The sequence below is a fragment of the Phoenix dactylifera genome, chromosome 1 (genome assembly GCF_051530095.1).
Source record: "Phoenix dactylifera cultivar Ajwa chromosome 1, Ajwa_hap1_PhDact_Kaust_v1.1, whole genome shotgun sequence".
Taxonomy (NCBI): Eukaryota; Viridiplantae; Streptophyta; class Magnoliopsida; order Arecales; family Arecaceae; genus Phoenix; species Phoenix dactylifera.
In genome coordinates this window covers 1194779-1220752 of record NC_143190.1, presented here as the reverse complement: position 1 = coordinate 1220752, position 25974 = coordinate 1194779, and the positions used below count along the sequence as shown (strand labels likewise).

At 40.7% G+C, this 25974-nt stretch overlaps 2 protein-coding genes across 2 annotated transcripts; one reads left to right on the top strand and one right to left on the bottom strand.

The window, feature by feature from the left end:
- The first annotated feature begins 1437 nt into the window (after positions 1 to 1437).
- Positions 1438 to 3341, top strand: LOC103703677 (myosin heavy chain-like protein). The gene is made up of 2 exons (XM_008786607.5): positions 1438 to 2167; positions 2335 to 3341. Exons 1-2 carry the CDS (start codon positions 2086 to 2088, stop codon positions 3192 to 3194), a joined length of 942 nt encoding a protein of 313 aa, XP_008784829.4. The 5' UTR covers positions 1438 to 2085; the 3' UTR covers positions 3195 to 3341.
- Positions 3342 to 4836: 1495 nt separating this feature from the next.
- LOC103703676 (mediator of RNA polymerase II transcription subunit 32-like) lies at positions 4837 to 24235 on the bottom strand. The gene is made up of 5 exons (XM_026803234.4): positions 23589 to 24235; positions 14262 to 14354; positions 6732 to 7702; positions 6542 to 6610; positions 4837 to 5283 (listed from the first exon to the last, which is right to left on the bottom strand). The coding sequence occupies exons 1-2, from the start codon at positions 24145 to 24147 to the stop codon at positions 14329 to 14331; spliced, it is 585 nt and encodes a 194-aa protein (XP_026659035.3). The 5' UTR covers positions 24148 to 24235; the 3' UTR covers positions 4837 to 5283; positions 6542 to 6610; positions 6732 to 7702; positions 14262 to 14328.
- Between the last annotated feature and the right edge of the window lie 1739 nt (positions 24236 to 25974).

Here is a 25974-nt window from a genome sequence, read left to right as displayed (position 1 = left end):
ATATCTTTTGGCCTTCAAGGATTCTATGATTTCTTGTAAGAATAGTATGTGCGAAGATGGAATTAAGTAGTGTTTAACGAACTTATATAATTCTATCATATGATAGAAATATATGGGCTTACAACAAAATACACAATTATATATAAAATGTTAAATATACTCACACATTAATTAATTAACATTTATATCTCTCTTTCTAATGGATAGAAAGAGAGAGTAGGGTGTGCGCATTTAAAAATTGAGATTTGTTGTCTTCCACCAATCTTTTGTTGCAGCTATCTCTGGTTTTAGGCATCACGCCATTATTCTACTAATTAAAAATTAAGAAAACGATATATACGATGGGGCAAGTAGTGGAATTAGGGTTTGTCTTAATAGTTACACCCATCCGCTTAGAAACTAAAGATTATGGATTTGATTTTTTGATAGCGCATCACCAAACTTAGTTAATTATAGTGTGAGAGTGTGGCATGGAGATAGGAGTAGATGAACGCTTTTTCCTGCCATTACAAGGACCGAGCTAAGCTAAAATCTTCCTATCTACTCTATATGATAAAACTGCTACATTTGGGCACACATATTGGATTGCAAGAAGCCTTAGCATAGAACATTCTGTACAATTAGAGAGAGAAAGAGAGATAGAGAGAGCAAACTGCATCCTAAGTATTGGTTTTATTTAATGAAACCTAGAGTTTGATATGTGTAATGCATGACATTTAATTAGGCAATCTCACATATGGAGCCTTACAACCCTCTGCTCTTATCTTTGCCTTTAAGAGTTGAAGCTTTTTCTATATTAAAATGCAATCCATATTTAATTCTAGGCTATCTAATTTTAGATAAAAATAATAGCAAGATTCTTCGATCATATCAACTATATCTGGAAATCTACTAGCATTTTTATTTAGTTGGAGAAACCAATGTCGTCCCTCACTTTCTTAGGGCCTTAGAGGTGACATTGGGCTCAAGCATGGGGCTAACAGCCTAGGTCTCATCCTGGAGGTCCAAGCCAACCTCAAACCTCCATACATTCACAAGAACTAGTACTTTTTACAAAAAGCCTGATTTTGGCCCAAGCTTAACACTAAATAACAATATTTTTGGGAGAAAAGGAGACCATTAACTGGTTATTCTTCCAAAATATCTAAAATTTAAGAAAAATGAAGATATGCATACATGGATACATATATATGTACCTACTTACACACACACACACACACATATATGTATATATGTATGTATGTTTATATGCACGTAAGTATGTATATGTGTATGTGTGTTTGTATAGCTGTAATATACATGGGATATAAAGATCTCTGTTTGCAATCATTATAAAAACCCATGATTCAATGTATTTTATACTGGTATAGATCTTGATTAATGGTAAGAATATTATCTTCAAATTTAAATATCCTATCACCTATTTTGGAGTTAAGGGAAATAAATATCCTCTCACGTGTATCACCTATGTATATGCTTTTGTGTGTATCTATCTATCTATCTACATAGAGATAGAGATAGAGATAGAGATAGAGATAGAAAGAGACCTCGATGAAAAATGAACCAAAACTATAATTTTGTTGCCTCGAAATAACTTAACAAGGACATGGATCACATGACTTTCCCTTTAGAAAAACGCCGAAGTCAACATGCTCATGTGGAAGAAATCTGGACCCCAGAAGGCACGGGCAGCTTTTACTAAATTCAAAGCCTCAGAAAAAGTCCAGGAGACACCCGGAGATTTCGGACCGGCAACCACAACCACCAACATATCCATCGCAAGCTACTCGCAGCCAAATACCCAAAAAGTTTCTACAAAGAGAAGGAAGAGATACAAAACAAGAAAATATTGAGACGAGACAAGGGAGGAAGAAAGAGGAGAACGAAGCCCTCTCTTCCTCCTGTATCTCTCAATGCAACTGGAAGGAACATCCGTTGAATAAAACGTTCTCCTTCTCTTCTTCCAAGCAATTTATAAAATCTTTTCCTGCTCAAAACCATACTACTATGTATTTTGGATATTCTTGTCTCTCTCATACATATCTATATAATTTGTTGGTATAATCAACAAGGCCTCTAGAAAATATGAGTAAGCTCGCCATGAAGTCATCCTCTGAATCACTTCCTTTGCCCCATGGAGAACTTTCAAACGATTCTACTTTGGAAGGTAAGTGATGTACGCCATCTTCTCTCTTTCATGCACGTTAAAAAATATATTTGATGGGTTTTCTCGAAGTATATCGCTTTTTATTCTTCTATTTCTCATATTTCTCTTTTGCTTTTTTAGAAGAACACACCATGCATGTCTCTCTCTCTCTCTCTCTCTTATTTCAGCTGCAAGGGCAGATGCGAAGCTATTATTGAACTTGATCCACGATCACACCCATGCATCTAAAGAAGACGACGTCCGGAAGCCGCAACGTGTCACCGGGATGATGGCCATCTTCGACGACATAAAATCTCGGCTCGACAGATCTCAAGTCCCCAGGAAGAGAGAGGCTGAGCTCCGGCGGTGCAACACCGACCTCAGGCGTGGCTTTCCACCCAAGGAGAAGAAGCCTCAGGACCGGATCGCCGAGGAGAACTGTAAGCTCCGGAAGGAGCTTAACTCGAGCATGACGGCCCGCAAGAACCTCGAGAGCATGTTCGCGAGCTTGGGGAAGGAGAAGGCCATCATGGCCGCCGAGCTCGCTCGGAAGGTGCAAGAGCTCATTGATACGGAGGAGCTCCTCGACGACCTCAAGGCACAGAATGAGACGTTAACAGAGAAGGTGAAGGCCTGCGCAGCCGAACACAAGGCAAGGAGGAACAGCATCGGCATCCCCGGCGACTCGCCGCTGCAGGAGCGAAACAAGGTGCTGTCGGAGCAGCTGCTGAAGTCGTTGGATGGGTATCGATTGATGAAGAGGAAACTGAAGGAAGCTCAAGAGGAGAATGCTAGAATTGCTTCTAAAATGGCGGCGGCGGCGGCGGAGGTGGCGGCGGGCATCGAGATGATTCATGGCTTGCGTGAAAGGATCGGTAACGGCGGCGAGGGGGTGGCGGGGATCGACGAGGAGCTCGCGGCGGTGGAGCGGATGCTTGTTAGATCGCATGGGAAGCTAGCTAAGGGAAGCCCGAAGAGGGGGGAGAGTGTGAAGCCGGTGGCTGATTTGCCCGCAGACAAGCCTTCAGGTTTAGCAGCAGGTGAGTAGAGAGGCTAAGAATGAAGAGGGAGGAATTGTGTGCTCTTTTTTGGTTTTCCTTCTGAGTTTTTGTTTAGTGTAATGGTTCTCAATTTTCTTGTCATGGAAAATTATATATACATATATATATATATATATACATAAATAAATAAATAAAAGCACAGTGCGACCTCTGTCTTTCTTATATATATATATATATTCTCCTTTCTTTTCTTTGAAAAAAAAATTATATGCCATAGCACCAAAAAAATGCTATACTGACAAACTTCCTAAGTGTACCATGAACTTGAGGACAAAGAAAAAGATGAGAAGCACATGCAATGCCCATAATATAAGAATGACATGCAATGAAGAAAAAAAATATGGACCATTTCATGATTTGGGTGTGTCATCCTCGCATAGATATCTCCAGAGAGGCAGCCATCTAAGGTCTCTGAATATGAATGAGGAGGTGAGTGGATCCAAATGCATCTCAATAAGGCGGCCTTAGTAAATGAGTTGATTGGGGTTGGTTTCCATTTGGCATGACTTGACAAAGCTTGGACTTTTAACTACAGGACCAGAATCTTGATGCAGGAGAGATTTTTCTTTCTTTTTTTTTTTTTGGTTTGCTGAACCTTCACATCATATTAGCTCTCACTCTACAAAATAAAACATCTTTTTCCTTCATTTGACGTACATTGAGAAATTTATACATTTTTTAGTGAGTGAAAAGATTTAGATTGACCTATCCCCAAATTTTATGAATAGAAACCCTTGCGAGTTCTAAGAATGCTATAATGAATCACAGAAACCTTTCTCCTTTCTGTTAAAAGTTAAATTAGGAAGGTTGGGTTACTTAAAAGGGGAAGCATTTAAGTAGATGAAAGTACTTCTATGAGATTGGAAATACATTTGCAACATGCAAAAAAAGTAGAATTCTTCTTCTAAGAGTATTAAATATGGGCAAACCCTCATGGCCAAAGATACGCCATGCGAGAGCTAAGTAAGGTCACCAATGGCTAGATAACTCTCAAGCTTTGTTAGAATGGCAGCATGTACACCCCACGCTTACATGAAGGTGGGACAAGTTGGATGGATTTAATCAAATAAAACTACTTTTTTTTGCATGTAAATTATTTTTTCCAAAAGAGAGAGATTTCTGAAAAGATATATATCCGGATCAGATTTGAAAAAAGAAAATCAAATTATCCATATCTGCTCCGAATCTGCTGCGCAAGATAAAGCCTGCCCTCTTAGAACCTCATGGGGTCGAATACCAGAAGGACAAAATAAATTGCCAGGCGTAATGCTTGGTCGGCAAATTTTGAGCAGCTTTGGTGCATACACCATGCATAATTGCACCTGTGCCACTTTGATCTCCTTCCTCGTTCCTTTACCCTCATCTATCTGAATATTTGATCTCAACCCAAAAAACTGGTAATAAGCGCAAAAACATGAATTCAGGTTCCACATTTGTTTGATTACATCCAACTTATATATATATATATATATATATATATATATATATATATATATATATATATATATATATATATATATATATATATATATATATATATATATATATATATATATATATATATATATATATATATATATATATATATATATCAAGCTTCCTCGACTAAAATTACTAGTGGGCTATGTAGATTGGAAGCCACCCGTCATCTCAACCAATTGGGTGGTCGGCACTCGAAGGCAAACTGCCGATTAATGGGTCTACATTGGAAGTACACCTAGCAGTCTAGCACAAACGGACAACCCTTAAAGCTGTGAAGAAATGTGGTTCAAGCTTGCAGAACTTTGATCTAACACGCTTAGTAGTTAGGATGTAAACTTATGTTTCAGAAATAAAACCACTTAAAAGACTGAATCTGGATCAGACTGTAGGTGATCATACATACCCCTATTCCACACTGGCCTGAAATAGTGCAAATTCTTAGATGATCAATCTAGAACTTGAGTATTCGAGCATCTGATACCCTTCATAAATCTTTCTTTGGTAAAATTATTTCAGGAATGATGAGAAAATCCAAGTTTGGAAGGATCTAAATATGTTCTTGAGCACTGAGATGTGAGAGTAGTCCTCCTTTACCTGTCACAAAGAATTGGAGATGAGTAAATGGTGACATGAAGTGACCTGTTAAGGATCTGTTTCAGCTGATGGCTCAACAAGCATGTCCTCTTCAAAAAAGAAAGAAAAGTCCATACAAGAGAGAGGAGGAAAGTTGGAGAGCGCATATGCAGCATATAAACAGGTTCATAGTTCTTTTAACAGCAGAAATTGAATCAAGCTTTCATCAACTTTTCAAAATAATGCACCATCTGAATTGCTAATGATATGGTCAGACCCTCATGGCAAAAGACATGCATGCAGACAAGTCCAGACCTTTGCTGGTTCCCTCAGTTGCTTTGGTGCATATACCATGTACAATTGCGCCTAAGCCAATGCACTGAACTCATCAGTTTACCCCCATCCATCTAAATGATTGGTGTCAACTCACGAGGAAGAACCAGTAATAAGCATAAAACCATCAATTCTGGTCCGACATTTGTTTTATCACATCTATTCTTCCAGCGTTGCATATATATTACACTTCCTCGACAAAGGCTGTCGGTGAGCTCTCTAGATTTAGAGCCACCCAACCCATAATCTCAACCAACTGAGATAAAAGCCCCTGTTTGCCTAAACCAATTGAGCAGTTGGCACTCAAAATGCAAACTACCTAAACAGAGGTCCCAACCAAGAACTTGAATTCCAATGGGGTTTGGATATGGTCATGCATACCTAACAGAGATGGACAAGAGCGCACCTGATTAGACCTGTCAAAAGAAGTGAAAGAAAGGTCCTTCAAGCTTGCAAAACTTCGATCTAACACGCCGAGTAGTTAGGGTGTAGATTTGCATTTTACACAGCCATTTGGACTGAATCGGGATCAGACAGGAGGTGAATCACACCCACCATCTGCACCCCTACACCAGACTGGCCTTGTACAACTCTAGTGGAGGTTCTGATGTTCGTAAATTGTTATTTGGTGAATCTATTCCAGAAGTCTAGAAGGATCTGTTTTGTGTGGGGCAGGGTGTAATATGTTTAGTACACCCCATGCATGTGCGCTAAATTTGTAGTGCAATGTGATGCTAGACCTAGAAATTCCAGTTTTTAACATAAAACATTTTGATCTGGAAAAACAAAGTATTTAAGGAATCATATATTTATATTTGTAGACATCAGATAAAGCAATGGTTTACCAAATTGTCGGAATCAATATATTTCTAAATCTGTTCAGGAGAAAAGCTCAAAAAACTTTGATTTCTGTTTGGACAAGCATAGAAGAGAAGTCTGCCCATACCTGTCATAAAGAACTGGAAATGCGTGATACCGACATGAAATGACCTGTTAAGGATCTGTTTCAGCTGATCTGCTCAAAGGAAATAAAAAGTCCATGTAAGAAAAATGGGGAACTTCAGAACTTGCAATAATGACCTTGGGATTATGTATTGTTACAAAGAAAAATCACAATCTACAAACTATCAGCTGACCACATCTTGGAACAGGCGCTTATGGATGGATCCTTTCAATCTTCCACTCCAGAAACCTTTCTCAGAAAGCAAGCCTTGAATGAATTGGATTGTGGGCAGCCTTACAAGGATGTCATTCCCCGCTATCTTAACAACCATCTGAATCACTGAATCCTCCAACATAACAGATGATCGAACCTTTTTTTTTTTGAAATAATAAATAAAACTTAAATAAAGAAATTTATGAAAATTTAGCACAGTATTCGGAAACATCACCTTAATAAGGAGTTCATGATGGAAGCTTTTAGATCCGCAAGAACACTCCAATTGCCTCCTTGTTCAGAGATGGAACAAACTGGAAATGACCACAGTGATTCTACCTGTTCCATTTTGGTCTTAACTACACCAGGTTTTACAACTTTCAGAAGGGAACTTTCAAAGTGTGTTGCAATGCCCATAGAATCTAGCATTGTAATGTTTTAATTTAAATCTTCTATGTAAAACCAAATAGATAGATATTGACAAGCCTTATCCCAATTATATCAAGCCAGAGCAAAGGCCAAATCCCACAAACAAGTACACATTTAAATTTCATAACGTCCATCCAACATTCATGACGAACCTAAGATCATTTCTTACCAATTACCATATTTGGAAATACCACAATAAACTGAATTAAATAAAAACTTTGGAATCAATAACAAAGAGAAACCCAAAATAGAAATACAAAGACTCACTTGTTCCAATCAACAGAGTTGGAGATGGGGCAAGGAAGATGCCCATTCCACTTGCTTGACAGCACAGCAATTCTTCAAGCCTCGGAGGTGAGAGGCGGCATACCTTCATGCAGTTGCATGCCCCACTTTCATTGCATGTCCATTAATATGCAATGTCATCACATCATGCTTCCGCCACTCATCAGTTTGCACGACCAGGTCACGGACATATTGGTGGAAAGTCCTCTCCACATAAGTACAGGTAATGGCATGGACCTGTTAAAGCATCAGGTAAGCCAAGGCTTCACCACTGAAACAAAAGCAAAAACAGCTCAAGCAATCTTCAAATGATGTTATTAGAATCTCTAAAGAAGTATTTATGCGAACTATCTGTCAGTATTTGGTCTGGTGGAGGTGCTAGAGACTATATCAGTTTGTGGTGGCCTGTGCACAATAATTATAGGCATATGAAGCTATTCTTGGCTTCTCATGGTCTAGAAAATTTCTGCTGTGCTCACTTAGCTATGAATAACAAGTGGTACAGAAAAGGAAGTGATGATATTAGTTATTTTGACCTCACTATGTAATGAAAAGGAAACCCTGTAACTCGATAAAATGGAAGTGCATACCTTCTAAAAATGACAGGCAATGGCTTATCTTAATTATATTAGAGGATCGATCATGCATATTGTATGTCGACTTTTGTTAAGTCTCCTTTTTCTGATATGAAATACTTGAAGGAGGTCTTGATTTCACTAAAACTAAAAGCAGTAGACAAATGATGTTAATCTTACAGTGCAGGAACTGTTCTCCCTGAGGACATTGAATTTCATAACATTTTGATATCCAATATATCATGTTTCTTGATGAAATTATATCCCCAAAATTAAATTGAGAATTCCATTTTAATCATAGTTTTCACAAGGGTGCACCTTGAGACCTAAGATTAACATTACACCTCACAGTCCAACTAAGTGAACTCTTTATCTTTCACTTCAATTGAAAACCAAATATTTGACAGTAAATATGTAAATCAAATACAAATCATTTAAGAGTAGGGATATACGTACACTATAATTCTATAGTCTATGTGATAATTTGCATACTAGAAAGCATAAACACAGATGTTTCATGTTTTACTCTTCATATATATTTTTTGTTCCTTGGTGGCTCTGGTTCTAACTTGCTATAAGATGTTATTAGGTTGATTAGGAAAGTCCTAAAGTTATTAGGATGGTGTTTTATAGTGATTTTTGTGTCTGCCTATTTGAACTATATGGATACTAAATTATATTTCTTTATATTAAATTGTGAAGACTTGAATTGGGCCCGTTCTAGGGCCCAACAGACTGAAGTCGGCAAGGGGTGCCGACTTCAGCTGGGTCATCGTGGGGGTGACCACGATGACCACGCCGGCCGAACGGCCAGCGAAATCACCGATATTAATGAATAGCTGACACCAACTAATTTCGGATTAAAGGCTTAGTTGAGTTGAGTATATTAATTATTAATGAATCCTTTCTTAAGGATACTACACTCCCTTCTCTTTTTGACTTTCCTCTTCCTTTTTCCCTTCTCTTTCAAGCTACCAGCCAAGGTAATGGCCAACAGCTACTAGCTGTAAAACCATCTACTCTTTTCTCTTCATTTACAATCAAGATTGATATCATTCTAATAGTTCTGATTTTCTGCAGAGTTCTGCATTGGAACATTGCATCAAAAAAAAAAAAAGAAAGGAAGAAAAAAGAGTTCTGCATGGAACAGTTTCCTCTATGTTGTCATGGTTCATATTCTCACCTTCTCTTAAAATTGAGAATGTGCCAGCTGTACACGATCCTCAAATTCATTTTTTCACCCAAATTAGCATAATGTATTGTATCTGAATCAATCAAGCAGTCTAGAAAGCAAACACCAATTTGTCTCAACTCCCTTTCTTTTTATAATTTTCATTGCTGCAATCACATGGATTGCATAACTCATCATCTAGATTCTCAGATCACATCTATTTTCTCCATAATTTATCTTATAATTTCCTATTCTTTAACTTTTTGTTTCCATTTTGCTGTTAGAGCCTCTTTATTATCAGATTTTATTCAATTGACCCTCAAAATGTAAAATGATTATATTCTGATCTCATAATCAACAAGCCATAACATTCTTACCATTGACTAGCATGCTAGCCTCCTTTAGTTCTAGAGTCTATCAACCAATATTTGAAGCCACATGTAATTCAGCCCAGGATATAGCTCCAATTAAATACAAGGGCTCATTTCAATTCTCATCATTAATTCACCGTGTCACTCCAATAACAAGGCGCAACACATAGCATTATTCATCTTGAAAAAAGGAAAACCATTCCTGTTGCAAGCATTTAGATGGGTGTGGTGACCAAAAATCCTCATTGGCAGAGAATTCTTTTGGATGTTAAGCAACATGGATTTTTTGAAGTAGAAGAGATTCACATTGTTGGTTTTTGATAGGGCTGAAAACTAACCAAATACTGATTGGATATCAGTAATATCCATATCCATATCATTTTTAATTTGGCAAATACGGATGCAGACACAGATATCAGTAAGATTGAAAAAATCATATCTATATTTGTTTTAAATAGCCAAGAATACAATTTGGATATTGATAGTATGGAAATAAATATGGATATAAGTTGGATAGTTAAACTTTATAGCCACCAAATCAAAGATACCACTTAATGGAATTGAAATTAAGCCAAGAATGTCACTTGTTTCCTTTAAAAGTTCATGAGTGCTATATAAGATTAAAAAGGATCACAAACAAAACTAGATATTTGGATATGTATCGGATAGTTGTCTATCTATATCTGTGTCCATTTTTCTTTGATGGAGTTAGAGGTTCAAATTTGTATCCATATCCGGATAGATTCACATATAAAAATGGATCTGGAAAGATATTATCCAGATCACTTTCACCCCTAGTTTTTGACAGATTGTGTGTTATCTAAGAAGTTATACGTACCCCTTTTAAGAACCTAAGTAGTTATCAGGCATCTTCTTAGTAAATGGTGATGGGAAATTTTTACCAATAATAGATAAAATGATGGCTATAACTTATAAGTGTTCCCTAATGACACATTTGAGACAATGCTTGAAGCATTAGAATGGAAGAATATAGTAACATTTTAATCATTTGTATGTAGCTAGGCCTTTAAGATTATGCAATGGGATAGTAGATGAAAGTTCATGTGTAAGCCACAAGGATGGTAGGTCGAGTTGTCGCACTAAGCTAAAGATTAGGAAATTAGATAATTAACCTTCATTACTTTACTTCCAAGAAAAATTGAGATAAGCTAGATCTTAGGTAGGATTGACCATCTGACAAGCTGGAAAAACTTTAGACTCAGCCACGAGGCTTACATGTAGAACAATATAGCAAATATAGAAGTTTTATTGTATAGTTAGGATTATTTTGCAAAAAATCCTTTGCTTGGCAAACATGTTTTTAGGGTAAAAGAAAAGGCAGACAACATGTCGAACTGCAAGAAATTGTACCTATTTTGGATAGGATTCTAGCTATTGTAAGATGCATAGTTGATGGTGAAAAATTCTATTTGTTTTATGGGATAGCCCGAACCGGTACCAAACCGGTCCGGTGGCCGACCGATACGCCTACCGGTACCGGTTCGGCGATCCTTGTCTATAGTATACTATTCTAATGAAAAACCAGCACCTTTACCATCCTCGGAATGCCAAAACCAGTTGGACCAGTATGTACTGACTGTATCAGTCTGTATCAACCTATACAAATCAGTATCGACAATATCATACCAACCATGCTGCTCAGTACCAGTTGCTATTCATTTTCTTGTTTTTGATTCTCTTAGTCTGGGTACGTAGAGACCATGCTAGTATCATACCATTTTGATGGGAAAAAGGTATAGGTTTGATATTGGTATCTAAAACCTTAACTAGTGCAATTTAAAAACAGAATAGGAAATTCCAATTTAAAGCTATATCAGTCAATCTATGAACAATCATTTTAATTAATTCAAAGAAAAGATTTGCCAGTCAACCAAAAGCTGTTAATTTATGACTCCTTGAATATTTTAAAATGTGGCGTAAGATTCACCGTCTCAGTACCAAACTCCGTATCGATAACACACTAGCATAGTGTCGGTACGGTATACGATTTTTTTAGCGTACCGAGTGTCAGTATGCCACCAATACCGGTACCGAACCAGTATGGTATGCTCGGTACTGTCCAATACGGTACGCCCGGTACCATCCAGTACGGTACGACATACCATGATGTGGCGCATGCTACAACACATGCATATGTGGTCCCTTGATGCACCACATTGCTTATATGCGGTAACATATGCGATCATACTACATATAGACCAAAAAAGCAATCAACTTAGCATTTCGCAACCACATATCGACCTACTTAATCATATGGCTGCAAATGTGAGTCCACTTAGTATTTTGGAGCTACATATATAGCCCACTCTTATCTAGGTCCATTTAGGTGAAGCGAGTTCAAGCTGATGGTTAGGTTTGATATATGTTTTCAAATGAACCAAATATGAGTATTAATTGGGCTAAAATGTTTATTATACTATAATTTTGCTATGGGGTATTAGATACTAAGTAATAAGCACTGATTTTTAGTAGTAGTTGTTCATTTTTTCATAATCTATCCATAAAAAATTACTATCACTATTATTTTTTTTAAAAAATATCATGTTTATTTTTAATTAGTTAAAAATAGTAAACACATATGCACCTGCATATGCAGCATGTATATTGCATATGCACTATGTGATCCCTTGACTGCCCACATACTATAGCCAGTTTTAAGAAACTAGAATTTTCCTCTAGAGCTATAACATTTTGGATTGGTACTTCCTTTTCTTTGAGCTCAAGGCAGTTTGACATGCAGGTTTGACAAAAAAACTAAGAAAATGGTGAAGTATAGCTTCTGCATGCAATAAGGAATATTGAACTGTGCTTATGGCTTCTAAATAGGCATCGATGATTAAAGACTTCAAGGCCAATCCCATTAGGTGGTAGCAAGGAAGTTAAACCTCTTACTAGTTGCTCCTGCTCCCAGGTCTGGTCCCCATCTTCATATGCTGCTCAATACTTTCTTGTTGATCTAAACCATACTCTATAAAGCTAAAAGGAAAAAGTTCTTATAATATCAACCCCACAATGCATAGACCGGACGAACTCTTGAGATGCACATATATTTTTTTAAGTCCTTATATCTTCACACTTCTCACAAAGAACTAGCTCCGGATACTCAGGAACAGCCTCATTGTATTTATAATTTGTGGAGGTGGTAATAAAATAAGATGACAGCATGGTTGAATGCTAAATTAGAATGATGTGGCGACAAATTGGAGGTCGATAAACCTGCAAAAACTAGAATAGTTAAGAAGCCACTCCACTACAAATACATAAGGAAATGAAACCCAGAAAATTGACCACCAAAAGCTATTAAGTTATGCTTCTCCATTAACAAACATGTTCATTCATAGAAAAGGAATGCTATGAAATCATTATTGTCCTAGATCTACTAATGGAAAGAAGAGTTGACCAATGAGGACACTTCCAACAAACAGGAAGTGAACTTCATAACAAGGAGATATGCTGCTGAAGTATTGCATGACTTCACCTAATAACAGGATTGAAGAGTTTAATTCATGAAAGAAAGACAAGTATTGGCAGTATTGCATAAATCAATTGTTTCATGATACATTCCCATCAGTTGAGAGAAACAAATACATCAGTAGGAAGGTGTCTAGCAAAAGATAGAAATGCATACAAAAGAGATGCTAGGGAGTTCAATGAGTGATAGATAAAAGGAAATGAAGAACTATGAGATTGAACATGGTTAACATTTCGTCTAAAATATTTTGTTTTGGCCAAAATGATTAAGATGGGAAATAAATAAATTGTAGCGAAATCACACATGACTGTGCAAGTAACAAATCATGTTTCATCTAGAATTGAAATAATAAATTTGACTGTTTCAGCTGGAAATAGTAATGCTTTAATTCGCATAAAAGAGACTCGTCCAAGAGTTCTATTTAGTCATTTAAACACAATGAAACCAATTAGCTTTAATTAGTACTTTTTTCACAAGCAGGAAAATTTCAAGAAACTTCATGACAATTTCGCAAAGTTAAACAATGCTGTAAAGTTGGTTCCAGACAGAAAAGGTCAGAACAACTTTGCTTCCATCATACCTAAAGGATTTTGTGATAGGGACCTGCTCTTGGAGCCACTGCTAGTGACCTAGATTTTGTCATTGGCATTGTTTATTTTCTTGGTTGCGCATGGCAGCAATCCTAGTTGAACAGGACAACAAGATAATGCATGATCACAATAAAACAATTTTTTCCTTTTAATGGCCTATTTAGATATATGCTTGATTTACCTGTTTTAGGTTTTCACAAAAAAAATAACTTTTATTTGAATAAATATATAAGAGGGAGGTTAGAAGGAACATGAGTAAAACTGCAAAGTTGGTATGAACTTTCAACAAGGAGTAATTTTTTAGATAAACAGCTTTCATCAAATTTCTAAGTATTGTTAAGTTTTTTACTAAAATGCATTAATATAAAGTGACAGCATACAGTTTTCATCGGAACAAATGATGAAGAATAAATAACGAAAGTAACGATCTAAAATGGATTAGATAAAGCTCTCTGTTTGTAATTATGATTGAGGTATTAGGAGGATATATTAGAACACAGAGTTTGACGGTCAAATATTATAGAAGCAAAATGAAAACATTGTCAGAGTGGAGAGAAATAGAATATAACAAAGTTTGCTTTTATTAAATTATTCACTTTTTTCAGGCCTTCTATGCTTCCACTTGTGCCGGAAAACTCAACAAAGTTTGAGAAGATATTTGCTTCATTCGGCTAACCACAAGGGCACCTCTGCATAAAAATGAGTAAAGAAGGGTTCAAAAATCAATCCCATGGAAACAGGGGCTGAGATAGAATTTACCTTTTAGGGGGGAGGGGGGGTGCAAAACTTATATGATTATATCTACTGTTTTTTAAAGAATGAATGTACATGAAATTGTAATTTAAATTTAAATTATTCATAAGATTAACATGACATGATGCTGATAAATAAGGTTGTGAGCATTTCAATGAAAGAGACATATCATAGCAAATCTGAGTCGCTAGCTTTATCACTATATTTATAAAACTTGGCACCACCTGTAGATAACATTCTAGAATGGAGCTTAAAATTCAAGTCTAAGACAACAGTCACCCATAATATAGTTGAGATTTGGATCATAATTTAAAACTACGTAAATCATATATAACACTTCTCATTAATAATATCTAATATAATCAAAATAAGACAGGATAGCATTGCATCCTATAGAAGCTTAGTGCTCTTTGCTTAATTTTGGAGTATCTTGCTGCATTGAGTCACTTCTATAATTTATCGAAATATATAGCTGATAGAATATGTTTTTGCAATCTAAATTTAACTAAACTCTATGAATGCTACTCTATTCCATTTCTTGAATATCCACAGAAAATGCTTGTTGTAGAGTATTTGATTTCATCATGAAAGCAGCATTGATGGATCCCGATGCACATGGACTATGATCTAGTTTTTAATTAAAAAAATATATGTTCAGAGTGAAAAACACTCATCTTACATGAACTTGTAAGCACAAGCAGCAAATCTCAAATGGGCACTAATTAGGCAAGAGCTTTAGGGAGGGAATGAGAAGGTCAAGAATAATGGCACAATAAAAAATTAAAATGTTCATGGGGAAGAAAGATAAGCTGGCATTTTGAATTTTAGAAAAGTGAGTAAATAGGGAGATGTATCTTTTCAGTTATAGAAGTTCCTTCTATTTTGAATGGATATTTATTTATAGATAATGGTAAATACAAATCATTTTATCTTCCAACTTAAGAGAAGTCCAAGGAATTTGGTTGTATGTTAAGGGACAGATATTGAAATATTTTAAGAATAAGCCAGCTATAAAGTTTTTTTTAAGGAAAAGAAAAGGCCAGATATAGAAAGTTGGCACTGAAAATGGATTGGAAAGGGAGGGAGGGACTGAGAATAGCAGGCCTGGGCTTGGGGCGGAGGCGCGGGCATTGGCGGACCATGGCTCCCACCACCCCCTAGATGTGCCCCTGCATCCAAAGCAGATTAGATTTGTTACTTGGCTGTTGCTATAATCATCATATCAAAACATGGAATATCAACCATCCAGAACTTTTCCTCCTTACATGTGATCCTGCATGCTTCTCTTCTTGTCCATGCTCACCTCCTTTTGTGCAGCCTCATATAATTATGGCTGATCGCATGCTTCTACAGACATCTTTGTATGCCATAATGGAGTACATTTGATGGACCACTTGTATAAACCTAGTATAAACCTAGTTTTCCATGCTTAGATTCTACAAGAGTTTCTTCCTCCAATTCTAAGATGTCACCATCATCATCTTGGTCATCTTTGCCATTCTTGTCTTGCTACTTTAGTTCATAATGATGTATTAGGCTTCTTTTCTAATTTACATATGTCATCCTTTAAAGGTTGTATTCTTGAGAAGCATGCGAAATTTCTCTTCCTCTCTAGTAATTCTATTGTCTTTTCACCCATAGACTTAGTTCACCCAATTGTGCGGCGTCATGCTCCTCCTTCTGTACCTAAAGATGGAAATAGGGATTTTATCATAATGATTTATTAGACTTCTTTTCTAATTTACATGTCCTCCTCTAAAGGTTGTATTCTTGACAAGCATGTGAAATTTTTCTTCCTCTCTAGTAATTCTATCGTCTTTTCACCCATAGACTTAGTTCACCCAATTGTGTGGCATCATGCTCCTTCTATACCTAAATATGGAAATAGGTATTTTATCATTTTTATTGATGATTATTCTCAGTTCACACAGGTTTACTTTGTGCACTCTTGCACCTCATTACAAACAATATATAAAAACTTTTTGCTACGTTTCACACAATTTTCTAAACCATTAAAACTTTTCCTTGACTTTAGTACTGAATACATGTCTCATGACTTTCTTGCCTCACAAGAGACATCCTAAGCTCTTTCTTGTCCTGGCTTCACTAGCTGAATGGTGTTGTTGGTCAAAAGTATAGAGTAGTTCAGTCCATTGTTCTTTCTGGTTTCACTCAAAGTGACTACTTGTGTACATTGTTTTTTTAAGCATTACCTTAGTTGTTCTCCATGAATAATCTTGTTCCACTTCACTATTTTTTTTTTTTTTTGGAGGATTGAGGTTGCCTACAGCCCTAAAGGTTATATCAGCAAAACTACATCATTGACCTGCTTTCTAAAGCTAGCTTGATTGACCATTATTGATACTCCAATAGAGCTTTGTCATAATTTACAACTTGGGGTCGTGGGCCTCTCACTGATCCTGCTCGCTAAGCACCTAGTGGTAGTATTGTCCATTTCACTATTTTCAAACCGGATATTCCTTACACTGCAGATGCTTTAAGCCACTTTTCTCAGCCTCATTATTAGTTCATTGTGCTCATCTCACTTGTTAATTATTTCCAGTGTACCACTCTACCAGCCTTGCATTTCTTCAATACCTTCCATCTTCAGCTACATGCCTTCTCTATGCTACTTAGGCAAATGATCCACTTCATCAACAATAAACCACTGGTTACTCTATATTTCTTGGGATTTGCCTTATATCATGAATCTGCAAGAAACAAGGTATCTACTATCACTCGCTCATCTAGTGAAGATGAGCTATGCACTATGGCTATGGCTACTAACATTCTTAAGATTATTTGGTTTCATTGGGCTTTTAATTATGTGGGTGTCATCATTTCTAGGATACCTCCACTTCACTGTAATAATAACAATGCTAATCAAATTGTCACCAACCCTAGCAGCCACGACCTCACCAAGCATATTGGTGTTAATGCTTCTCGTTACGTGTCATCATCATCACCACCTTATCGCAATATTTTCTCTTCACTATTTGCCTATAGAGATTCGGCCACTTGATTTATTTGCAAAACCTTGGATGAGAGCACAACACTCCCATCTTCTTTACAAACTCTTGATCTATGACCCATCAAATGTTGAGGGAAGAAGTTAGAGTACTAGATGTCTTGCGCAATGTATATTGAATGTGTTAGATGTTAAGCTACCCCCTTGATATTATAGTCACCATGTATATATGAACCTTGCCAAGACGATAACATACACAAAAGAGTTTCTCTGCAATGCACTTCTCCAGGATTGACTTTAACAATTTAATTCAGTATATGTCACTAGACTATTTGATGGTTCTTTAACAACATGGAAGAGATATATAGTAAAATTACAGAAAGATTATGAATGCAAGAAAAAGACCTCATGTTTCCTACCTCCCTTATTTCATGTCAGTTCTTGCAGCAAACACCCAAGTTGTTAGCAGTTTTATTTCAGTTTAGGTGTAACATGGTAATATTGGGTGGATAGCAACAAACATACCAACTTGAGGCCAAACAATATTCTGAAGTGGAGAGTCCAACCTTCTCAGACTAAGAGCAAATTGAACCCAACTTCTTTAAGGTGTGCTTCCTCAAGAGATTAGATACTTTTTTTCTTACCTTTTATCCAGAAGTGAGTTTTAAAATCAGAAAACAAGGCCACTATCACTCCTGGGAAATATTTAATCTAATCCTTCTATAGTGATATATATAAACTGAGAGAAACAGGACATCTATCACTCTCTGGAAATATTTAATCCAATCCTTATGTACCGGTATATGCATAGCATATTGAGATTCCTTCAACTATTAATTTTACGGCTAAGTAGGCCACTTCCATTCAAACAAAGGTTTCAACCCCAAACTACTAGGGATCTTTCATCTCTATTCCACCCAAGGTTCGTCGTACCAGTACCGAACCCCGTACCGGTGCCACACTAACATAGTATCGGTACAGTATGGTATGAAATTTTTTTGGCATACCGAAGGTCGGTATGCCACTGGTACCGATACGGTATATCCGGTACTATACGGTATGGCATACCATGATTCTACCACATCCTATCAAAATTTAACACTGTTCAGCTGCCCCAAATTGCCTAGATGGATCTATCCAACCCAAGAAAAAAAATTTGATAAAATGATCATACTTCAGAGAATTACATCAATACTGTTGAGGGGAAAAATGGACCACCCCACAAATACAATTAGAGCACCCGAATCCGATGACAGGCATGACCCCGGCAAACATGATCTCGACATACACGACCTCAGCATACATGAACTCAGAAGGCTGCCGAGCTCAGAAGGCCGAACACAGAAGGCTGCCGAGCTCAGCAGGCCGAGCACAGAAGGCTGCCGAGCTTAGAAGGCTGTCGAGCTCAGAACGCCGAGCTCCGAAGGCCGAGCACAGAAGGCCGCCAAGCTCAGTACCGAGTTCAGTAGGCCGAGCACAGAAGGCTCCGAGCTCAAAACGCCGAGCTCAGAAGGCCGAGCACAGAAGGCTGCCGAGCTCAGAAGGCTGCCGAGCTCAGAAGACTGCCGACCTCAGAAGGCCGAGCTCAAAAGGCATGAGCTCAAAAGGCCGATCTTAAAAAGCTGAGCCGACCTCAGAAGGCCGACCTTGTCGTCCACATGCTGCGGCTATGCCCTGCAGCAGCCTCACCGCACCATGCTTTGCTTGCCGGCCACGCCACGACATATCAACCAGGGACCATACCTTACTACGACTGTCAACAATTAAATGCGCATGATCTCCACGGACCTCCTGCCAGCCCAAAATCTTAGACCATCCACAGCAACTCGTTGACTCACTCAATCCCGTCCAGTCATCCACGGCAACTCATTAATTCACATGATCACGCCCAATCATGACGGTAACCCATTAATTCGCCCAGTCACATCGCAGGTAACCCTGGCGCCCCTCCTATAAAAAGAAAAACTTCTTCCTCTGAAGGGGGGATTGGGACTTCTGACTTTGACTTCTACATACAAACTCCCTCCTTCTTCACGAAAGCCCCCTCTAACATAAGCATCGGAGGGCCGGCGCCGGAAACCCCAGCCACCGACTTCTTACAGGTCCCCCGGAGGACGCAGCCCGCCGACGTACGACCCGCCGGAGCTCCTCCTCCCCAGCCAGCGGTCGCCCCCGGGTCCAGTTTTCAGCAACAGTTGGCGCTAGAGGAAGGGCCTGAGTCGTGACCATGAAGCTGAGGAGTAAAAGAGCCTCTAATGCCTCCCAGCATCGCGCACCAAGTCCTGGACACTCAGTCCAGAACCCACCACCAAGGCCTCCGGTGGATCCAGTCCCTCAAGTCCAACCAGAGCAGTTCAACCTGCTTGTCCAACAAGTCCAAGCACTCACTGTGGCCGTTCAAGGCCTACAGCAAGTAGAAGACCAACCTCTACTCCCTCCTCACGAGCATGAGTCCTCAGGATGCCGCTCGCGACGTCATTTTTCTGGAGAGCGTCGCCACCACCGAAGCTTCCACCGAGCTCGACCCCCAAGCCGGAAGGGCTTGTCGCGCATCCATTATTTTGAGAGCTCGCGCCGAAGCCTGACGCCTCGAGTACGAGAGCACCCATCTGAGGCGGGGTCTGCCCCATGCCAAGCTACAACAGGAGCCCCACCCGAGCTCGGCAGAAAAGTCGAGGACTTGGAGCGGCAGATACAGATGCTTCGAGACCGAGGCCCGAAGCGAGACGCCGACCTTGACTTTACAACAGAATCTCCATTCCCTCGATGGATCATGGATGAGTCAATCCCCCAAAGGTTCAAGATGTCACAGATTGAGCCATATGATGGCTCATCCGATCCTCTGGATCATTTAGAGAGCTACAAAGTCCTTATGACACTCCAAGGAGCCACAGACGCTCTACTCTACAAAGCCTTCCCAGCGACTCTCCGCAAGGTAGCTCGTCTTTGGTTCTCCAGACTAAAGCCCAGCTCGATTCTCTCCTTTGAACAGCTGGGCAGGCAACTCGCCACCCATTTTACCGCTAGCCGGCGTCAACACCGGACCTCAGACTCCCTCTTCGCCATCAAGCAGAAGGAGGGAGAATCCTTAAAAGACTACATCAGTCGCTTTACCTCGGCTACATGGGAGGTTCGCGATCTCGACCAGTCAATCGCCATGTCGGCATTGAAGACTGGAGCTTGGTCCTACAAATTTCTCTTCTCCATCGAGAAGAGCTTCCCCACCGACTTTGTTAAAATGTTGGCCCGAGCTCGCAAGTACGCCAAGGCTGAGGAAGCCATGGCCTCTCGGCGGGAGGCAGCCGAACGACCTGCCAAGATACAGAAGACGCGCCACGAGGAGCGCTCCCAACCAAGCAGCAGATTTTCCTAGCATGAGAAAGAGCCTCCTTGGCCCAAGAGCCTAGCTCACTCGAGGTCTCCCCTCCAAAAGTTTCAGATATACACTCCCCTCACATCCATGCAAGCAGAGATCCTCATGGAGATTGAGGGTCAGGGCTACCTCCGACCTCCATTGAGGATGCGACCGACAGAGTTGCGAAAGTACTCGAAAAAGTACTACTACTTCCACCGAGATCGCGGCCATGATATGGAGGATTGCTACAAGCTCCGTGATGAGATCGAGGCACTTGTCCGCCGAGATCGGTTGAGTTGTTTTGTCCGTGATCATGCCTACAGGAGAGAGCCTGAGGAACAAAACCCAATGCCGCGTGAAGAGCGGAACGACAACTGACCTCTCGCGGGCATCATCAATACCATCAGAGGGCGGGCGAGTAGAGGCACCTGAAGCATCGAGCTCGGAAGAAGGAGCTTCCTCAAAGCACCCATGCACTGCAAAAGTCGTTTCCTTTTCCGATGAAGACCAAAAGGGTGATGAGCCCTCTTTATGACGACGCTGTAGCTATTTCCTTCATCATTGCAAGGCTTTAAAAAGTATTTTAGTACATAATGGAAGCTCGGCTGACGCCTTATTTTTGTAATGCCTTCCAAAAGATGAGCGCTCCTCTGGCTAGATGCACAGGAGATTCCACCCCAAGAAAGTACTATGAAATTAATTCTTCTCATGGCCCAGGTCAGCTCGGCCTACAATGCAACTCTTGGCCAACCAAGGCAACAACAAGATCGGGTCCAGCCTGTCCAAAGAAAATGCTCTTGGGTAGCCATGGATCCTGCATAATCATAGCTCCTCAACCTCGAGGGGTAGCGGCGTGGCCCAGAGCTCAATGCGTGCGCCTAACGGCCTCCAACGACTCCCAACCGGTGCTGAGCCAAGTCTTGAGGGACCTCGAAGCTCGGAAGCTGTCAATATATCTCCAAAAGGTACCTCCATCTCCAACATCGCCCTCCCTCGTCTATGTTCTCGAGCTGATGCTTACCTCTGAGCTAGACTCTTCTGTTCTCGAGCTTATCTAAGTGCTCGAGCTCTTCCGTGCTTGAACTCTTCCGTTCTCAAGCTCATCTAAGTGATCGAGCTCTTCCATTATGCTCATCTAAGTGCTTGACGACATTTCGACGCCATTTCAATGCCATTTCGACACCACTTCGACGACATTCGACGCCACTTCGATGACATTCGACGCCACTTCGACGACATTCGACGATATTTCGACGCCTCCTACGACGATGCACCTTGATCTGAGTGGGGGCACCCTGCTGAGTCGACCACAAACCAAAGAAGGCCGCTGAAGTCGACCTCGGAGTAGAGTCGCTTAGCTCGGCTTGAACAGCTCGGCTTAAGGCCGTTAGCTCCGACTGCACGAGAGGTACACCCTACTTGGCACGTACATCTTCATAGACATTTGGCTATATTACAGGACGATCGACGACTGGACTACTTCCTTCGCCCGAGCTAAAAAGCAGCTCGAACTCGAAAGTCGGGGGATAGTATTGGAGGAAAAAATGGACCACCCCAAAAATACAATCAGAGCACCCGAATCCAATGACAGGCATGACCTCGGCAAACATGATCTCGACATGCACGACCTCAGCATGCATGAGCTCAGAAGGCTGCCGAGAAGGTTGACGAGCTCAGAAGGCCGAGCATAGAAGGCCGCCGAGCACAGAAGGTTGCCGAGCTCAGCAGGCCGAGCACAGAAGGCTGCCGAGCTCAGAAGGCATGAGCTCAAAAGGCCGACCTTAAAAAGCCGAGCCGACCTCAGAAGGCCGACCTTGTCGTCCACATGCTGCGGCCATGCCCTGCAGCAGCCTCACCACACCATGCTTTGCTTGTCGGCCATGCCACGACATATCAACCAGGGACCATACCCTGCTACGACTGTCAACAATTAAATGCGCACGATCTCCACGGACCTCCAGCCAGCCCAAAATCTCAGGCCATCCACGACAACTCGTTGACTCACTCAATCCCGTCCAGTCATCCACGGCAACTCATTAATTCACACGATCACGCCCAATCATGACGATAATCCATTAATTCGCCCAATCACATCGCAGCTAACCCTGGCGCCCTTCTTATAAAAAGGAAAACTTCTTCCTCTAAAGGGGGGACTGGAACTTCTGACTTTGACTTCTACATACAAACTCCCTCCTTCTCCACGAAAGCTCCCTCTAACTTAAGCATCGGAGGGCCGGCGCCGGAAACCCCGGCCACCGGCTTCTTGCAGGTCTCCCGGAGGATGCAGCCTGCCGACGCACCACCCGCCGGAGCTCCTCCTCCTCAGCCAGCGGTCGCCCCCGGGTCCAGTTTCCAGCAACAAATACCAAAATCAAAAATGGGGCCCCAGAATGGAGCTATATCCTATCAAGATTCCTTCAACTACTAATTTTAAGGCTAAGTATGGTCACTATCATTAGACAACGGTTTCAAACCCACACCACAAGGGATCTTCCCTCTCAGTTCCACAACAACCTACCAAAATTTTAAATTATTCAGCTACACTAAATTGCCCAAATCAATCCATACACAGCATGAACATGCCGCATCTGACGTCATAGAATTAAATCAATACCCATATAATAAGAAATGGAGCCCTAGAACCGCCAACGCTACAGTAATCAATCAAATGAGACTCAATTTGCTGGATTATTCCCTTAAACCGTAGTAAATACTAAACTTTCAACAAAAACGTCTTCTTTTGCGAACAAAACAAAACTTTCGAGACTCTTCAGCCATCATAAAAGAAAAATGATCACAAAAAATGAAATTAAAAAAAAAAAATCGCCCGCACCTAGCGAGCCGGACCTTCGGAAAACCTAGCGTCAGAGGGTGCCAAAGAGGAGGAGGAAGGACTAGCGGCGGCGGGTGGCGGGGCGGCAGCGGAGGGGGTGGCGGACCCGGCGCCACGCTGGATCTCGAGGACGAGCCAGCGGACGGCCTTGCTCGTCTGCTCGAGGCGGGAGGCGTTGATCGGGAGCACCCCGCTGGCGGGCGCCTGGGAGGTGGCGCCGGTGGCCTCGTCGACGAGCAACTCCGACCCGATGCGGTGGCGCGCCCGCTCCACCATCTCCTCCGCGCGGTCGCACACCGCCTGGAAGGTCTCCCACCGCTTCTTGAAGCCCACCAGGGTGGCGTCGGTCTCCGCCGTCTTCTGTTCCCCGGATGCGGACCTCGCCTCCAGGACGCCCGCAGTCGCCGCAACGAGCTCATCGTAGGCACTGCTCAGCTCGTCGACGATGCCGTCCATCGGTGCTTGCGGTTCGGGGTTTTTTTTTTTTTCAATTTGGTATTTTGAGCCGAAGCCGCTCGATGATATTATGATTTGGATTACTGTTCCGTTTAAATTTTGTAAGAACCCCGGCATGAGACACGTGGGGGTGGGCGTGGGAGAAGGATAATTATCATTTAGGATAGACACGTGGGGATGAGTGTGGGCGGTAAATTGGATGGATAATTATCATTTATGGTGATTGAAAGTTTTTCTAAAGAAAATTATATTTTATGGGTATAATATGTCCGTAAGACAATTTTATTTGCATATTTATTATTCAACTTTTTGTTCTTTATGATAAACAAAAAAGATTGGGTATCTGCAATGCATGTTGAAAAAAATAATGAATGTACAAATACAAAATATTATTTTTCCAACTTTTTATATATTATGAATTATATTATATACAAATCGAAGATAAAATAAAGAGGAATTTGTGCTTAAAGGTTCTTTATTTCAAAATAATGATTTTATTTTTTGGATAAAAAATTATGAAATTCAAAGTTCAGATTTTTTTTTAGATGGTATTTGGTTATAAAAGTGGGAGTATTTAAAAATAAAACAAGCATGTTTGATTAGGACCGTTAACGAGTCGAGCCGAGCCGAGCCCAAACCTCCGCGGGCTTGGCTCGGCTCGGGCTCGGGCTCGATACCGAGCCTTGTATTGTGTTCGGGCTTGGGCTCGCTTGGCACAGCCCGACTCGGGCTTGAGCTCGCAAGGCTCGTTTGCCGGAGCTCGAGCCCGAGCCCGCCCCCATCAGCATTTCGTCGGAGGAGAGGAATAAAGAAAAGAAAGAAAGAAAGAAAAGAAAAGAAAAGAAGAAGAAGAAAAGAAAGAAGGGGGAGGCCAGCACGGGCATTAGCCGCGGGCTCGGCCGCGGGAGAGGGAGTGCAAGCTGGGGGTTAGCCAGGTAGGGGGAGCCTCGCCGCAAGAATGGCCGAATGGGGCGTGGGGGTTGGGGCAGCAAAGCTTCTCGGAGAACTGGGATTGGGTGTACAGCATTGTCCTCATCGTCGTAGCCGTTGTCGGAGGGGAGGGCGGGGAGGGGGGCATCGGCTTCATCCTTCAGGCTTGGGGGCGAGGAGACGGAGTCCGGAGTCGTGGGTGGGGGTGGAGTCGTGGAGGTGGCGTTGGGAATGTTCTGGAGAAACCAAGAAGAAGGGAGATTTAAATTGATTAACGGGTTGGTTCGGGTTAACAGGTTGAGTCCGAATCCAAACTAATCCAATTCGATTTAAAGAAATTAAATGGATTTGCATTAGCCTGTGTTGGGTCTGATTTAAATCCAAGTAGGTTCAATCAGATTAGAATTTAAATTGATTAAGCCAATTAAAATTTATTGGGCACATTCCCTTGCAAGTCAGCCATATTTGCCATACCAACAAGTTGGAGAGCAAGAATGGTATTGGGTTATACCTCCACTAGATCCTCCATAGTTGCTATATGCTGCTCAAGCTTCAATCTAGCTTCAGCTAAATCCTCCATGGTCTTCAAAACGATCAAGTTGGATGATATTCATTCCAAAATTAGGCTGATAGATGTGGTGTCAGATACATCCTATCAACCTCCTAATCTTCGACTAATTGGATGTGGGGGCACTGTTTACACGACACCATATCCAAGTCCAAGATATTTTTTTAACAAAATGCTGCATTATACTCACCTCACTGAAAAATCAGGCAAAAAGCTCTTGAATTAAGTACAACATGAGAAACAGTTTGATCGCACATTGGGGGTGAAATATTCTACTATTTGGCTTCCCTTTCTCCCCCACTCTTCTCACTTCTTTTTCCTCCAAGTACATGCATGACATATGAGAAATAGTTTGATCCTATTAATCCTTCAACATGAGAAAAAGTTAAAAAATATGCCTTTTTAACTTAAGCCATACTGACCTCAATTATCAAAAATCGTAGACC

What these genes read in the sequence shown, in the direction of transcription:
- LOC103703677 (XM_008786607.5), top strand. Translation starts at nt 2,086, where the DNA reads ATGAGTAAGCTCGCCATGAAGTCATCCTCTGAATCACTTCCTTTGCCC. An exon ending in AAACGATTCTACTTTGGAAG is followed by an intron (nt 2,168 to 2,334) that starts GTAAGTGATGTA and finishes CTCTTATTTCAG; the next exon opens with CTGCAAGGGCAGATGCGAAG.
- LOC103703676 (XM_026803234.4), bottom strand. Translation starts at nt 24,147, where the DNA reads ATGCCGGGGTTCTTACAAAATTTAAACGGAACAGTAATCCAAATCATA. An exon ending in TGACGCTAGGTTTTCCGAAG is followed by an intron (nt 14,355 to 23,588) that starts GTCCGGCTCGCT and finishes ATTTTTATGCAG; the next exon opens with AGGTGCCCTTGTGGTTAGCC.